The sequence below is a fragment of the Phocoena phocoena genome, chromosome 13 (assembly GCF_963924675.1).
Source record: "Phocoena phocoena chromosome 13, mPhoPho1.1, whole genome shotgun sequence".
Classification (NCBI taxonomy): Eukaryota; Metazoa; Chordata; class Mammalia; order Artiodactyla; family Phocoenidae; genus Phocoena; species Phocoena phocoena.
Genome location: NC_089231.1, coordinates 67,146,761 through 67,164,617, shown reverse-complemented (window position 1 = coordinate 67,164,617; position 17,857 = coordinate 67,146,761). Strand labels below are relative to the sequence as shown.

Sequence of the window (17,857 nt, the reverse complement as noted above, 5' to 3'; positions counted from 1 at the left end):
TTTCTCCTGGGAAAGGGGAAGGGGCTCCCCAGTATCTCTTGATTTATGGGTTCTTCTTCTCTCTTTCTCTTTTTCCCCTTGCAATTTATTTGTTGAAGAAACGGGGTCATTTGTTCTGTAGTTTCACACAAACTGGATTTTGCTGATTGCATCTCCATAATGTTATTTATCATACTCTTCTATCTTCTTTATTTCCTGTAAACTGATAGCTAGGGATTCCATCAGAGTAAGATTAAATTATACTGGCAGGATGGTTCATGGATATATTGAAGAGGGGCATGTATTGGCTGGTTCTTTCTTTCCTCCCTTCCTTCCTTCCTTCCTTCCTTTCTTCCTTCCTTCCTCCCTCCCTCCCTCCCTCCCTCCCTCCCTTCCTTCATTTCTTTCCCTCCCCTTCCCCTCTCCCTCCTTCTCTCTCTGTCTCTTTCACACACACATATGCGCACAAATATCAGAGGCCATTGTTGACAATTTTCTAGACCCATTAGTTTATTACAGTTTGCAAAATGCTGATATTCTATTATTGCCTTTTTCAGTTATTAGAGGGAATAATTCTATAAAGAGAAACTTCCCCTCATCAACCATTAGGTTACCCAATGGTTTGGTTAATATGGAAATGGTAGGAAAATGCCCCATGCTTTCTTTTTTTTTTCTTTGCGGTACACGGGCCTGTCACTGCTGTGGCCTCTCCCATTGTGGAGCACAGGCTCCGGATGCACAGGCTCAGTGGCCATGGCTCACAGGCCCAGCTGCTCCGTGGCATGTGGGATCTTCCCGGACCGGGGCACAAACCCGTGTCCCCTGCATCGGCAGGCGGACTCTCAACCACTGCTCCACCAGGGAAGCCCCCCCATGCTTTCTTTTATTCACCAATTATCAAACAAATAAATGGGTCTCTAGCATCCCTCCAAGGTTACTGATGACTTACTTTTTCAGCTTTATTATGAACTCCTTGACTTGATGTCTTTTAATGTATTACAGCTGTTATTCTTGTTCTAATCTTTGAGAGATAATTCACATACCATGCAAATAATCCATTTAAAGTGTACAACTTAATGGTTTTTAATATATTCACAGATATGTACAACCATCACTAAAGTCAATTTTAGAACGTCTTCATCATCTTCAAAAGAAACCCCATACCCTTTAGCTACTACTCCCGTGTGCTCCCAGCCGTGTGCTCCCAGTCCTAAACAACCACTCCAGTCCTTTCTGTCTCTCTGTATTTCCCTATTCTGGACATTAATATGGATGGAATTATACAATATGTGGAATTTTGTGCCTGGCTTCTTTCACTTAGCATAATGTTCAAGGTTCAACCAAGTTGAACCCCATTGTATGAATCTTTTTTTTGTCCATTCATTCATTGATGGTATTGTTTCTACCTTTTAGCTGTTATGCATAATGCTATTATAAATGTTTGTGTACAAGTTTTTGTGTGGGCATATGTTTTCACTTCTCTTGGGTGTATACCTCAGAGTGGAATTGTTGGGTCATGTGGTCACCCTATGTTTAATTATTCTTTAGTGTTTTTGAGTATGTCTCTTTGGATAACTTTTTTAGTGGTTCTTCTAAATATTACATTACATATACATGACTTATCACAGTCTGCTGATGTCATTTTACCAGTTTTAGTGAAGTATAGAAACCCTACCTCCCTGTAAGTTCCTTTACACTCCCCCATTTACAGCATAATTGTCTTAAATATTTCCTCTACACACATGTAGAACCACATCAGACAGTGTTTTAATTTTTGCTTCAGCCATTAAAACATTCATCCATTTTCTACTTGACAAGACCTTTTTAGTCTAAATTTGAGATCTAAAGCATTTGTGCAATATTCTGTGACAGGCTTTCCACTTAATAATCTGAAGAACCACCTTAGGTGTCACTGAGTAGTTCATGATATTCTGATATTTTGATGGAACCGCAAAAAGCGTCTAATGGATTTTCAGTCAGTGATGTTGATGGAGTGGGGTGGTGTTACCCCCATTACTCCACCTTTAGCATGTGAGGTTGGCAGAACTTCCGGTGTGGGCCGAGCCTGGATCATCTCCTTGGGTTTGTTCCTCTGCATGTAACATGCATGCGTTAATTCACTCTGCCAGCCCAACAACTCTGAGCTCCCACCGTGTGTCACGTGTGTGGGGACAAGACAGGCCAGGTCTGTGGCTCACGGAACTTATGTTCTAGCTTGTAAGCGGCAAGTACAAACAATGACCGGGTAAAGCAGAACATTTTTTCTGGATGGAAGCCCCAGTTTTCTCCTTGAGAAGAGCCCTGTGCTGGTGGCAGAGAAACTGAGTTCTGGTGCTGGCTTTGTTGTTTACCAGCTCTATGGATGGGGGCACATGATTTACCTTTTTCTGGCCTCCTCTCTTTTCCTGGATATAAAATGAGGCTAATTTCCTCCTACAGGTGACTGCCATATAGAATATACTTGCTAAATATTTGCTGAACAAATCAATGTCTGCTTTGCCCACTTTCTGGACCCTTGCAAGGATCAAAAGACTCATGTTTGTGACAGACTCTTACAGAAAGTGAGGTACTACCTGGATATAAGTTGTCTTGTAAGTGTGCTGTCTTTTATAAATTACTGTCATCCTCCATTTGTGTAAAAATGTAGCCTCGTGAATTTCAGTAACTGGAGGATGGATCCTGAGTCTCCTTTTTAGTTTTTATTCTAAAAATTACACTAGAAATATCCTTCCTGTAGAACTTGTAGCAGCATTTATTTAACATTTCTTAAGGGAAACTCTAAATGGCGAAGAATGAGGCCAGAAGCAAAATGAAATGGGGTCAGGTCTCGTAGTGATAGTCTCATCTCTGGAAGCAAACACTGCACTGTAGATGCTTCTGTTTGATGGGCCACGTCTGACACTTGCCATGTCGAGCATTTTCTAAATAGAGCCACCAGCTTTGGTGACTTTTGAGAGCACACGTGAAGCCTGGCGGACAAGTCTGTGCGGCCCTGTGGGTAAGAGGCAGGGCTGTGGGTGGGTGGGGCTCGCTCTAGTGGTGCGGTCCCCTTTGGGAGCTCCACTGAGCTGCCCACATCTCCGAGGCTCACCCTCCGCATCTGGAACAGAGAGGTGACATTCCTGCCTTTCTTGTCACATCTTAAATGGCTAACCTGTGTGAGACACTTCTAAGGTAAGCCCTCGGGATGGGGTAGTTAGAACAAACAGCTGAGCTTCATTACTTAGACCTGGAAGGGTCCTAACAGCATCCCCTTGGCCCAAGAGACAGAAGAACCGAACTCTGCTGTTTTCTCCTGCCCACGTCTCTTACAACCTTCCTCACTGCCCTCCCCACCTTCTGACATCCCTTCTGTGGCTGCTGCTCATGTGTACCAGCAGGTTCTTAGTTGAGAATAACAGTAAACCAGCTCTGGATATGTTAAACCAAAAAAAAAAAAAAAAACGGTATTTACTGGAAGGATCTTCATTTGCTCACAGAATCCCTGGAAAGGCAGAACAGAGATCTCAGAGGAGAGGTGAGAAGAAGGCAGGCTGGGCAGCCAGATCCAGGCTCAAAGTCGTGTCACAGAACCATCCCGGCAAGGACATTGCCACTGGGGCCCTGCTACCTCTACTGCCGCTGAGAAACAATTGTTGCTGCTGCCACCACTGCCAGCAAAGAATTCTCCCCATTCCTGTTCTTTTCTTTTGGCCATAAGACTTGCAGGATCTTAGTTCCTAGACCACAGACTGAACCCGGGCCTTCAGCAGTGAGAGCACGGAGTCCTAACCACTGGACTGCCAGGGAATTCCCCCCATTCCTGTACTTTTAAATGTAAACTTTTAATAAAGTACAATATACAGAGAGGAAAGTGGGCAAATCACAAAATGAACACACTGAATAAGCTCTGCCCCGCTGAAGAAATAAAACATGACCAGCCCTCCAGGAGTCCCCCCATGTCCCCTTCCAGTCACTGCTCCCCCAAGGGTAACTGCTGTCTGGACTTCTCACCCCAGAGCTTTCTTTTGCCTGTTACTGTACTTTTTATCAGTGGAATCACACAATACGTCCTCTTGGTGTCTGACTTCTGCTCAATATTATGTTTGTGAGGTTCTTGCAGGTTGTTATGTGCAGTTCTAATGCTTTTATTCTCATTGCTGTATAATAATACATTACCATTGGATAAACCACCAAACAAATATACCACCATTTGTTTATCTGGTCTAGTGTGGACAGATATGTGTGTTGTTTTCAGTTCTCGGTTATTAGGAAGATGCTGTGGAAGTTCTGGAACATGTACACATGTGCACATCCCGAGTGGGGAGTTCTGTAGGAGCAGAATTGCTGGATCGTGGGGCATGTGTATGTTTACTGATAACTGATGACATTGAGCACTGCTTTGTACGTTCATAAGCCATTTGGATATCCTCTTTTGGGAAGTGCCTGCTTAAATCTTTTGCCCATTTTTAAATTGGGTTGCTGGCCTCTTTATTACTGATTTTAGGAGTTCTTTGTATTTTCTTGACACAGGTTCTTTGTTGGGTACATTTATTGCGAATAACTCTCCCAATCAGTGGCTTGCATTTTCCGAGTGTATGTTTTGCATCTCTAGATCCAGATTTTAAAACCTCTGCAAACACACAGGATTTGCCTGGTTGCTAGGGAGCCCAGACAGCAAACATCACACCTTGTTTGCAGTCACAGGATGGCATTCCAAGATGATGTAGCCTCTGGGGAGGTGCCTGGGTCAGGACTCAGCCACGCACAGCAGACATGACTCTGGCTAGTGTGAGCAGAAGGCTGTGCGGCCAGGAACGGGGTCATTTCCCACTCGCTGGAAGGGCTGGAGGAGCAGGCTGGAAGGAGTCAGGAGCAGTCTGGGCCCGCAGACTCTCACCACCTCTGCTGTGATGGGGTGAACCGCTGATACCACTGCAGGGAGCCCTGGAATCGGGGGCTGCCAGAGCACACGCCCTCTGTTGCAGTTCCTGCCACCACGATGGGTGCCTTTCCTCTTGCTCACTTCCACATTTATGTTTTGTGTGAATGCATGTCGTCGCTGGAAACTGATTCCTTGGAATCTTTGATGCAGGTCGTTTTTGGCTGTCTAGCCACTATGGTGTCGGAAGAGGGGAAACCTCCGAGCAGGACGGGCAGCTTTGGGGCAGGGCTGCTCCAGTAAGGAGAGGAGCCGTGCGGGTACCGTGGTGCTGCGTATTCTAGGCGGGAACTGTGTGGAGGGTGAGGTGCAGCCCTGTGGTTGGTGTGCTCAGCTGATGAACAGGCTCAGCTGCATGTGAGGTTCCAGAAGGTCATTCCTCCACCCATCTGTTCAGCCATTGTGTTTAGTGTCCTAGGCTGCTGTGATAAAGCACGAAAAAGTGGATGGCTTAAAACAAAGGAAATGTATAGTCTCATACTTGTGGAGGCTAGAAGTCCAAAGTGAAGGTGTCAGCAGGTCTGTACTCTCTCTGAAGGCCCTGGAGGAGAGTCTATCCCAGGCCTGCCTGGCCTCTGATGTTGGCTGGTGATCCTTGGCATTCCCTGGCTTGTAGATGCATCATGCCCATCTCTGCCTCCCTCCTGTTTCTGTGTCTGTTCCTCTTCTTATAAGGACATCAGTCTTATTGGACTACGGCCCACCCTAATGACCTCATCTTAACTTGATTATATCTTCAAAAACCATATTTCCAAATAAGGCCACATTCACAGGTGCTGGGGGTTAGGACTTCAATAAATCTCCCTGGGGGACACAATTTAGTTCACTTTTATGCCCATCATCAACCCAGGCCTTGGCTGGACCCTCTCCTTTGGCTGCTCCGGATCCCTGGGCTTTCCCAGAGCCACAGCCCCCATGCCGCTGCTCTGGGTTAGCCTGACCCTCCTCCTAGTCTGTGCTTGGGCAGAGTCCCTCACTGTTTGAGACACTGCTCCAGTGTACGCCTTGACCCCTCTAGGACAAGAAAGGGTCATTCTGTTTCTTGAGACCTAACCACCTTTCATTTTGATTTTAAAGCCAACTTTTAATTGACAACTGATATGTATGTAGCATACAATACATTGTATGTGTGTAACAGACACATAGAAAAGTAGGTAAATTACAAGAATGTAACTCAATGAATTTTTATAAAGCGAACACCCCCTTTGTTTTGAATTTATTTCCCTCTGCTTATTAAATAGTACCTTGCAGTTTATGGACCTGCCTCTTTCACAAAGCGGAATGTTCTTTGAGGCCAGAAAATGTGTCTTATTTACCTTTATATCTACCACCTCTCCAGTTTCTAGCACAATTCCTGTATATGGCAACCCATAGGAAGTACTTGCCAAATTAGAATTTAGAAGATCAGAGAGGAATTTACCAAGTGAATCAGAGTCAGCCTGAGCAGGCGTTGAACAGAAGTCTCATACAAGGCTGAGTGCTTTGCTCCAAATTAGTAGCCTTTGTCTTTCTATGTGTCTGAGTTAAAACTTGTTGCCTGTCAATTTTTTTTCTTGCCTGTGGACATTTTTGTGTGTGTGTGAAGGTCCTCCAGAACGCATAGCCCAAGGCAAGGATTAAAGAGTTGACACTTTCCATCGACAGTTGAATGGATAAAGATGTGGCACATATATACAATGGAATATTACTCAGCCATAAAAAGAAATGAAATTGAGTTATTTGTAGTGAGGTGGTTGGACCTAGAGTCTGTCATACAGAGTGAAGTAAGTCAGAAAGAGAAAAACAAATACTGTATGCTAACACATATATATGGAATCTAAAAAAAAAAAAAAAGTGGTTCTGAAGAACCTAGGGGCAGGACAGGAATAAGGACGCAGATGTAGAGAATGGACTTGAGGACACGGGGAGGGGGAAGGGTAAGCTGGGACGAAGTGAGAGCGTGGCATGGACATATATACACTACCAAATGTAAAATAGTTAGCTCGTGGGAAGCAGCCGCGTAGCATAGGAAGATCAGCTTGGTGCTTTGTGACCACCTAGAGGGGTGGGATAGGGAGGGTGTGAGGGAGACGAAAGAGGGAGGAGATATGGGGATATATGTATATGTATAGCGGATTCACTTTGTTATAAAGCAGAAACTAACACACCATTGTAAAGCAATTATACTCCAATAAAGATGTTAAAAAAAAAAAAGAGTTGACACTTTGAGAGATGCAGTCGAAGGGCAGTGAAGCAGAAATGGGGAGTGGGAAGATGGAAGTGACAATGATACAGTGCGTTTCCTTTGCTGGATGTTGCTTCATAGCGAGCAGCAGAGACACAGCGGGCCTGGCGCACATACTCCTCCAGAAGACACACGAGGAGAAAACACACCACTCTGCAGTCCGCAGAGGCGCAAATGGAGGGAGGATGTATCTGCCCCATTCACTCCCATCTCCCGTTTCCCAGTGTCATTTTATGAGAGTCCAGAAGTGGAGGGACAGTTGGGCAAGGAGGAGGCATCGACTGACAGAGGAGGTGGTCGAGGGAATCTGGGGAGGTGCACAAGGTTTGTGTCCAGCACGCTCCACACCTTGCGCTACTCAGGTCCGCGCATGCCTTCATTGGTATCTGCTCTCCCACTGCAATGGGGGGACCACCACCCTCTGAGAGAACAAAGACACGTTGACCCCTTCCCTGGGAGGGGACGTGGCGAGTCTAGTCAGCGACAGGGTCCCCTTCCTGGTGGCCAGCTGGGGTCGCCTGGAAGACTGAAGCAAGAAGGTTGTGAAACAGGCTCCTTCGGTGCTGCTGTGGCTGGTCCTGATGCTGTGATCGACATTCATCCTCTTCTTCCTCCACCACCCCTTCTGAACCCTCTTCACTCTCTGCTAGCACCATGCAGATTTTCAACTGCACAGGGGGTTGGGTGCTTCTAACCCCTGATGTTGTTCAAGGGTCAACTGCATATCATCTTCCCTAAGGAATGTAACCAGAGCAGGAGAGAATCAGAAACAGTAGTTCAAATGAAAGATAAATGTCTTCCTGAGTGTCAAGTCATCTGACTTTGGAACTGGTAGAAGAGTCAAGGAAGTAATAACAGATGATGAACAGCCAGGGAGTGTAAGTGAGCATTAAAGAGCAGCAGAAGTGCCAAATGAGCTCCGGCACTGGCAGGGTTACGTGCTGACCAGTTGCTCTTCCTTTTCCCACATCCTCTGTGGAAAGAGCTTTGGTACGTCGTGGGGGAGGGTGGGGGAAGAGTGGTGTCTGAATTTCCTTTGAGTGTCTAAAGGAGTGAGTTAAGTAGATCCAGTCATGATAGTTGGATCTCACTTTTCAGACACTGGTCACAGTTGGAAATGGCCCACACTTTAGTCACCTCCGCTTCCCCTTACCTTGGTACCATTAGCTCCATGACCTTGTAACCAGCCAAGGGTCAGTCCCTTGTCGCAAGGGGTACTGTGTCAGCCCAGCCATTGCCTTCATCTCCTGGGGCCAGAGGAGAATGGTGGCATCCTCTGCCACTCTCCCCACTGAGAACCGCCCCCCACAAGCCAAGCCCCTACCAATCAATCCCGAGAGGCCTTATTTCCCATCTCCCGTGCCAGCTCCAAGGGTCTGAGATTCCAAGGATGTGCCTTGAGGCTTTTATTCAGTCTAGGACTATTGAGTTTGGGAGCCTCACCCCATCCCTTCTCTTGCATCCCACAGAAATCAGGGTGAAATGGCCCACACCTGCCGCGGCACCATCAACCTGTTCACTGCGCACTTTGACACGGAGGACTCTTGCGGTATCGTGCTGACCAGTGGGGGCAGGACCTACCACCTCAAGGCCGGTTCAGAGGTGGAGCGGCAGCAGTGGATCACCGCCCTGGAGCTGGCCAAGGCCAAGGCTGTCCGCTTGATGAGCAGCCAGTCAGGTAGCGAGTGCTTGGTGCGGTGGGAGTACGTGCAGTGTCGTGGGTCTGGAGAGAGTGGGAACTGAAAGTGTTTGGAGGCCAGTGGTGACCAGGCTAGTTCAGACCAACCTCGGAAGGTCAGGGTGCGTGTTTGCCCTTCCCACTCAGCTCCGTGCGTCCTCAACAGTGGGATGTTAGGTGGTCAGGGTGGCTGGCAGTTCTCGGGATGGAAATGTTGAGGTGGGCAGGGCTGTGTGTGTCTTTCTTTGGACAAGTCTGGTTCCTGGGCTTCAGTAGAACTTTCGGTTGCTGCAGTGAGTCAGTTCCAGAAGCAGAGTCGAGGTGGGAGACCAGGATGGTCCACTTATGCCTCAGGCCAGACTTTTTTCGAGGTCCATTTGGAGATTGAAAACCATTTAGCCGGAGATGCTGTCTTTGCCAAGATGGAGGGTCAGCTCAGAAGTCCTGAGCAAGACATTTTATTTTTTACTTTAATATATTTTTAAAAATATGTATTGTCTTTATAAGATTCATAAACCAATGGTTTCAAAGCATATGCAGTGAAGTCTGCCCTTGACTCTTATCCCCAGCTACCCACCCTGTTCTCCCACCCAGGGGCAACCAGAGCTACCAGTATCTTATGTGTTTACATGTGTATTCAAATAAGTACTTATAGGAAATTCAGTCTCCCACCTTGCTTTTTTTCCATTTGGCAATAGTATATCTTGGAATTTTTTCCTATAAATACATAAAAAGCTTCCTCCTTGTTTTTATAATAGTACAGTACTTCATTGTACGAAAGTACCCTAGTTTATGTAACCTATAGCCTGTTGATGAACATTTAGGTTGTTTTTTTAATTTGCTATGACCTGCCACGCTGCAGTGAGTAACCTTGCATTTCATTTCAGGTGTGTACAAGAATAAATGAAACGTACGTCCCAGGAAGGGGGGTTGCTGGGTTGGTGGGACTGTGCATTTGTAATTCTGAGATACTGTCACTCTGCCTCCCACCTGGGTCGTACCAGTAGATGCCTCTGGCCCTGTGTAAGAATGCTGGCCTCCTTAGAGCCTTGCCTGCCCAGAGCAATAGCAGGTTTCTGATGGGTGAAAACTGGGTCCACACATATGGAGGGGAGGACTGGGAAGCTGTGATCCTTTTGAAGTTATAAGCACAAGGTGTGTGTTTATTATAGACCTGTGTGGGTTTTTTTTAATATAAATTTATTTATTTATTTTAGGCTGTGTTAGGTCTTCATTGCGCGCGGACTTTCTCTAGTTGCGGTGAGCGGGGGCTACTCTTTGTTGCGGTGTGCGGGCTTCTCATTGTGGTGGCTTCTCTCATTGTGGAGCACGGGCTCTAGGAGTGTGGGCTTCAGTAGTTGCGGCACACGGGATCAGTAGTTGTAGCACACGGGCTCTAGAGCACAGGCTCAGTAGTTGTGGTGCATGGGCTTAGTTGCTCCGCAGCATGTGGGATCTTCCCAGACCAGGGCTTGAACCCATATCCCCTGCATTGGCAGGTGGATTCTCAACCACTGTGCCACCAGGGAATCCTAGACCTGTGTGTTTTTTAAAGAGGCAGGGCTCCAGGTGAGAAGGAGTCACAGCCCCTGTTCTCCAGGATTGTCTCCAAGGCTGGTCCGGGAGATGGTGAGTCCTGTGGAAGGAGCTCTAGCACAAAGCAGGCGGAGGGGCTAGTGACATCAGTCATTGTGCCCCATACTCAGTCTCCCTGCATTGGGGTCTCTCCCCCAGCACTAGCTTCTCAGTGCACATGGAAGGTCATTGACTATCAGTCTGACCTTCTCTTTTAGTCTCACCCATTTGGATCATGGGTCCCTCCATGATGACTCTTTTTCTTGGGGTCAGCACTCTGTGGCTTGGGTGTGTCAGCAGTGATGCTGAGCTTGGCCAGGGGTCCCCAGGGTACCACTCCATTTCCCAGTGAAGGAGGGTGTTTGGGGGCATCTGAGTTATGGGCTGCATTGAGACCCCCAGCAGGACCTGTGGTCTCAGTTTGGATGCTTGTAGCAAATGATGTAGCTGGTGTTGTGGCTGGGGTCGGGACAACCCCATTGGCCAAGTGCAGGGACATTGCTGGTTGTGGAAGAACTAGCTTCCTCTTAGTAGCTTCTAAGTAAAATCAATCAATCAATCAATCATTGCCTCATTTTTAGGAACTTCTTGAAAATAATGTAGCAGGTAGCACCTACTGGATTCATAATTCTGGAACAATTTTCCTGGGACAGCCAGCAGCAGGGGTTTCTTTTGCAGCTGGTACGGAAGTACTGTTAACTCAGCTGACAGTGCTAGGGATTGCTAGCCTGCACTTCCTCTAGGAGAGTCTGGAACCCCTGAGGGAGCAGCCTCAGGCGCACATTCCTTCATTTCATGTCCTTTAGGCATGGTCAGAGGCTGGAGATGCACCACATGTCTTGTGTTCCCAAGAGGTTAGCCTTCTGGGTAAGGTCACAGGACAGACATTCAGGTACAACTCAAAGTAACACATGCTACGTGTCAGTGAGACATGGTAGGATTCCTCTCCTTTTGGTGTCTTGAAGCACAAATAATTTCACTGAAGAGAAGACACAGATGGCAAATAAGCACATGAAAAGGTGTTCATTATCATTAGCTGTTAGAGAAATACAAATTAAGATCACTGTGAGATATCACTACACATTATTAGAACAGCTAAAATAAAAAATAGCGATAATACTAAATGCTGGTGAGGATCCATCATAAGTTACTGGTGGGAATGTAGAATGGTACAGCCACTCTGGAAAACATTTTGGCAGTTTCTTAAAAAACTAAACATGCAATTACTATATGACCCAGGAACTACACCCTTGCATATTTATCCTAGAGAAATGGAAACTTATGTTCACGCAAAAACCTGTACACAAATGTTCATAGCAGCATTATTTTTTAATTAATTAATTAATTATTGTCTGTGTTGGGTCTTCGTTGCTGTGCTCAGGCTTTCTTTAGTTGCGGCAAGCGGGGGCTACTTTTCGTTGCGGTGCGCAGACTTCTCATTGCGGTGGCTTCTCTTGTTGCAGAGCAAGGGCTCTAGGTGCTCAGGCTTCAGTAGTTGTGGCACGTGGGCTCAGTAGTTGTGGCGCATGGGCTTAGTTGCTCCTTGGCATGTGGGATCTTCCTGGACCAGGGATTGAACCTGTGTCCCCTGCACTGGCAGGCAGACTCTTAAGCACTGTGCCACCAGGGAAGTCCCATAGCAGCATTATTTTTAATAGCAAAGTACTGGGAACTTCTCAGATGTCCTTCAGTGGATTGAACAAACCCTGGTACATCCATCGAGTGGAACGCTATTTGGCAGTCACAATGAATGAGCTATTGATGTGTACAATAACTTGGATGGATCTCAGAGGCATTATGCTGAGTGAAAGAAGCCATTCTCAAAAAGTTGTATGATTCCATTTATATGACACTCTGGAAAAGGCAGAAACTAGAGATGTAGAGCAGGTCAGTGGTTGCCAAGGGTGAGGGGTGAAGGGAGGGAGTGATACAAAGTTGTAGTAGGAGGAAGTGTTTTGGGGGTGATGGAATTGTTCTGTGTCCTATGGTGAAGCTGTGTCATGAGTCTATACATGCGTTAAAATGCATAGAACTGGCGAATTCCCTGGCAGTCCAGTGGTTTGTACTCGGTGCTTTCACTGCCCTGGCCGGAGTTCAATCCCTGGTCGGAAAACTAAGATCCCACAAGATGAGAAAAAAAAAAAAAAAAAAGCATAGAACTGTGCAGCAACAAAAAAATTGCTGTGTGTTCATTTGAAAATAAAATGCAGTTTTGACTTCTGTCCCTTCTTGGTTCTCCAGCTTTCCCTCTCCTCATTGGCACACCATCTTGCTGCCAGGCCGGCTTGCAGGCTGAGCCTCCTGCTTACAAACCCTCTTCGTTAGCACCCAGCCCCTTCCCACACCCTGCTTCCTCTTAGGTCTGCTTCCCCTTCAAGGAGAGGCCATTCTGAAAACCCACCCTGAGCTGGCCCCCTGCCTGGGCTAGATGCTTGCTCTCTGCCACTGGGCTCAGCCCCTCATGCGTATGCACAGTGGTGTGCTGGTTAGTGTGAGCATGAGTTCCCGGAGCCTCAGATTCTCTGTCGGTCAGTCCACCAGAGGCTTTGACTGTGTGCCTCCCAACGTCCTTCCAATCAAAGATTTCTAAGTCAGTGGGAGCCACCTTTCCTGCGTTCAAACCACGGCTTAGTAACTGTGTGACCCTGGGTGAGGTGCTTGCTGTCTGTTGCCTCTTTCTCTCCTCTGTAAAGCAGGCTTAATCGTAGAACCACCCCTTAGAGGTGCTGTGAGGACTATCTTAGACAGTGCATGAAACGAACTTAGCACATGGCTTGTCAAATGCTCAAGAAAAGTCAGCGGTAGTTATTGATAATAGTCACCTTGGCAGCTTTAAAATAATACAGGTTCCCAGGTCCCCCTGCAGGGATAAATCTGAATGAATGAGAGCATTGGGGATGGGGGGGGGTGGCGGGGGGCGGGCACCTGCATTAAAAAAAAATCTTCCTGGATAGGATTGCCAGATTTAGCAAATAAAAGGTCAGGTCACCAACTTTCATTTGCACTTCAAACATACACAGATGTTTTAGTGTAAATGTGTCCCATGCCATAGTTGGGACATACTTACACTGAAATTTGTTTATTGTAATTCAGTGTAAACGGCGTCCTACATTTCATCTACCTGCATTTAGCCGCATCCTGGGGGACTTTGATGCTCAGCCCACTTGGGTGGGTGTGGTCCAAAGTGGAACTTCTCAGTCAGAAAATAGAGAGTATCCTTTCACTTGACACAGGGGGGAGCAAGAGGGTAGTTTGTTTGCTTTCCTTGCTCCTAAATGAGTGAGTAAGGAAGCACCAGAAGTTCAGCTGGCTTGCGAGCTACCTCTCAGAATCATTTTCATATCTTCAGGTCCGCCTCCCAGTGGGGGCTCCAGGAGGCTGTGAGCAGTGAACCCAGAGCCGGACACCTCTCTCTCTTGGGCCTTACCTCCAGGGGGGCTAATCCAGCTCCTCAGGGGCTCTCTCTCTCTCCTGCCCTGCTCCCCCAGGCTGACCTGCCCCCACCTTGAGGTCATAGCCCTATTCTGATATCACAGCCCAGCACTTGGAATTATCCCAGGCAGCCCAGATTCTGCCCTTAGGGCAACCAAGGCGGCGTTTGAGCAGGGGGTGAGGGGGCCGTTTGTGGCTGGTGGCCCTAGGGGCTGACCCTAAAGACCATCTGGGCACCCTGCCATCCTATTGCTTCAAGATGAAAATCCTCTAAAAGTTAGGACTTGGAAGGCTTTCCTGCTGTCCCTATTGGCCATGGTCCCCCAAGGTAGAAATAAGTCCCTGGGGAGTGGTGGGGGGTAATCTGGCTCTGGATCAGCTCGTGGAAAACCTGCTGCCTTTGTGCCTCAGCAGGCAAGTGGCCTGGAGAAATGGTGGTCTTGCCTTGGTCCACTCAGCACTCTTCCCATTCGAAGGAATGGCTTCCTAAACTGGGGGTTTCTGACTTGTTGGGGAGAACTGTTCCTTAGTGCTCAGAAAATCCCTGCAAGCACTGAGCCATGGCTTCTCCCGTGGTCACCCCCAGAGACTGGGTGGAGACAGGGGTGTGCTTGTCTCAGGACAAAGGGATAACATAGCCACATTCAAGCTATTAACCCTTGGACCCCTTAGTCCCAAGGAGGAGGAACCCCATCCACTTAGCTGGTCAGAAGGTGTAATGAGGTCTCTTGTAAGCTCATTAAGTTAGTAAAATATTGAGTGGCATGGATTAAACAACACATACAAACCCTGGAAAACTTCTCTCTAACTTTGGTGGGCACAAAGGCTGCTGGGGTGAGTGCATTAAAATTCTTAGGGGAGGACCACCAAGATTCTGATGAGATGATCAGATGGTGCCCATTAAAAATGGTCCCGGGCTTCCCTGGTGGCGCAGTGGTTGAGAGTCCGCCTGCCGATGCAGGGGACGCGGGTTCGTGCTCCGGTCCGGGAAGATCCCACGTGCCGCGGAGCAGCTGGGCCCGTGAGCCATGGCTGCTGAGGCTGCGCGTCCGGAGCCTGTGCTCCGCAACGGGAGAGGCCACAACAGTGAGAGGCCCGCGTACCGCAAAAAAAAAAAAAAAAGGTCCCCATTTTTAATATGCATTCCATGCAGCGCTCCTGCTGGCCCCCCATGGATCTCATTTTGAGAAACATGGTCTGCTCAGACTCCTGGATGGCTTGCTGCAGCTGCCTTGCTTCCCCCATTTCCAAATTCTGTGTTTTCCATGGAGTGGGTTTAAAAATTTTTTTTTATTGAAATATAGTTGACATTTACAATGTTGTTTTAGTTGGAATGGGGGTTTAATTCTGTTTTACTACCATGTATTTTTTTGGCTGCTTTGGGTCTTCGTTGCTGCACGTGGGCTTTTTCTCTAGTTGCGGCAAGCGGGAGCTACTCTTTGTTACAATGCGTGAGCTTCTCATTGTGGTGGCTTCTCTTGTTGCGGAGCACGGTCTCTAGGCACGTAGGCTTCAGTAGTTGTGTCTCACGGGGTTTAGAGCACAGGCTCAGTAGTTGTGGCACATGGGCTTAGTTGCTCCTTGGCATGTGGGATCTTCCCGGACCAGGGATCGAACCCGTGTCCCCTGCATTAGCAGGCGGATTCTTAACCACTGCGCCACCAAGGAAGTCCCTACAACATATTTTTTTTAAATTCACTGGAACCACAGAGACAAAAGGGATAGTGTGGGGCGTTCACCAGGTGCACTTGTATCCGAATTCTTGTCCCCTTTCTTCTAGGTATAGGTGCAGCCTTTTTCTCCACCTAAGAAGAGGGATTATGTCCGTATTGGGAGTGCTATACCCTTCACTCATCAGAGACTCTCTCTTCATCGTCCTCACCTTGACTGAGAGAGTGGGACAGTGGGTGTGAACTGTTGGTCATTGAAACTGATAGTGGTGAAGGGTGTTGCTGACCAGAGGGGTTGGCTTTTGTTTCTGTGGTGGCCCCGGGATGAACATTTAACGGTACCCCAGGAGGGGAGCCATTGCTCTTTGATGGGTCAGCAGCTCAAAGTGGGAATTCCCTGCTTGCTTTGGCTGTGAATTCGGGGCTCCAAGAGCATGAATGCCACACAGCCCTCTGAACAGATAAACAGATCTATGTCTAGTTTGGAGGGGAAGTCGGTTTCTGGTTTTGAGTCCTTTGGATTAGGCAGTGTCCAGCCTTCAGGTGTTCAGGCCTGGAGCCCCTTGTGATCTCAGCACTTCCCTCCAAGCTTCTGGCCCAGGTGGGAGGCATGACGTGTCCTGGCCCTTGGTCCTTGGCTCTCAGGTTGCAGGACAGAGGGGTTGACCTCACCCTACCCCTCCAAAACATGGATGGGTCAGCCTCCCTTCTCCTCAGACTCTCCTCTGCCTTGACTCACACCTGGGCCACCTCATCCAGACCAAGGGAGGAATGAGGGGCAGTTAAGATTTCCCCTCAGCGATGCCAGGACAGGGAGCTGAGCTCACTCCATTCCACGTGCCCACCCTGGTGTCTGGAGAGAGAAAAACCTGTGCCCAATTTGAGAAATGAGGCCTTGAGGATTTTGTCAAAATAGAGGACCAGCCTCTGCATCCCGAGAGCTTGTTGCACACAGGCCAGTGGCTTTTACTTTGCAGCTTCAGCAGCACCTTGTGTGGAGTTGTTGCTCACTAAATGTGTCAGTTGAAAGAGGTCCAGGTAAAATCCTCACGTAGGACAGTTGGACTCAGGGATGCTGCAGAACCCCAAGGATGGGATTTTTTTAAATCCTTTTGTTGTTATGGAAAATTTATGACATAAACAGAAGCGGACAGAAGTCTCAGGAGCCGGCACATACTTGTCACCAGCTATCAACTCAGTCTTGTTTCTGTGCCTCTACCCTCTTCCCTAATCCTGTGTCATTTTGAATATTCGTCAGTATTTCAGGATGCATCTTTAAAAGATAAGGATTCCTTTTTTAAACATTTAATATTTAGTTCAAGGTACTGTTATCACATCTGCAAAATTAACAGTGCAGTAGACTGAAGTTTGTTTAAAGGAAACTTTACTCTCCCTGGTGACTTCGAGGGTGTGAGGGAACTAGAAAAGGGGGTGCAGTGCCTGAGAAAGGGGGACACACATGTGCTTCCAGTAGAGAAGACTGGGCTTTATTCAGAGTCTGAAGGAACCCAGGGGAAAGTTAGTGTCCCTCAGCTGGGAGAGAATTTTGGCCCTTCCTGAAGAAGCGGGGCTTGGCACAGAGGAGGAGGTCCTGGAAGGCTGGAGACCTCTGATGGCTCGGCCTTGCCAGGGAGCCTGCAGGGTGGGGTGGGGGGGTATGAGTTGGAGTCAATTTTTAAGAGTCCACATTAGCAAAGGCAAGAGCCACCAGAAAGGAACTTAGCAAAAGGATGGTATTTTGTTGTGCAAGAGGTGTTGACAGTTTGGACTTAGATGTGATCCTGTGACCCATACAGATGGCAGAGGCTACCCCTGAGGGACTCGTGTAAATTGGTGCTAGTTGAAGAGGCTCAGGGTAACTGGGTCACCAGCGAGTTCAAATGTATGTGCACAGTTCGAGCAGACTGACGCTCAGTTCTCAGAGAAACTGAGTTGGATTTTTGCAGCAAGGGCAGTGTTTGTTCTGACCTCGCCTCTTCCCACAGGGCCCTCTGCCAGCCATCCCAGAGGTGGCCCCCCTATTTCAGTAGAAAAATAAGCATTCTGAAATGTTTGTATTGGAGGTGGTCTTCATAAGAGGATTAGTAGGTCAGAGTCATTTGACCAAAAATGTAGATAAAAAAGTCACTTGTCTACATTTGGTACATTCTTACCATTAAGATGCTTTAAGCAAGAGGGAGGAGATATGGGGATATATGTATATGTATAGCTGATTCACTTTGTTATAAAGCAGAAACTAACATACCATTGTAAAGGAATTATACTCCAATAAAGATGTTAAAAAAAAATGCTTTAAGCATCATTTTCCTGCCAGGGCAATTACCCTGCTTCCTTTGTAACTATAGCACTTACCTTTGTAATTACCAGATTCAGAAGGC

At 47.5% G+C, this 17,857-nt stretch overlaps 1 protein-coding gene across 2 annotated transcripts in view; it reads left to right on the top strand.

Annotated features, from left to right (window-relative positions):
* OSBP2 (oxysterol binding protein 2) overlaps positions 1 to 17,857 on the top strand; it is a 145,343-nt gene that overhangs the window by 21,807 nt on the left and 105,679 nt on the right. For both annotated transcript variants that reach the window (XM_065889691.1, XM_065889690.1), the window contains exon 2: positions 8,594 to 8,802. In XM_065889691.1, the coding sequence (XP_065745763.1) occupies positions 8,594 to 8,802 (209 nt within the window). The remainder of the gene's footprint in view (positions 1 to 8,593; positions 8,803 to 17,857) is intronic.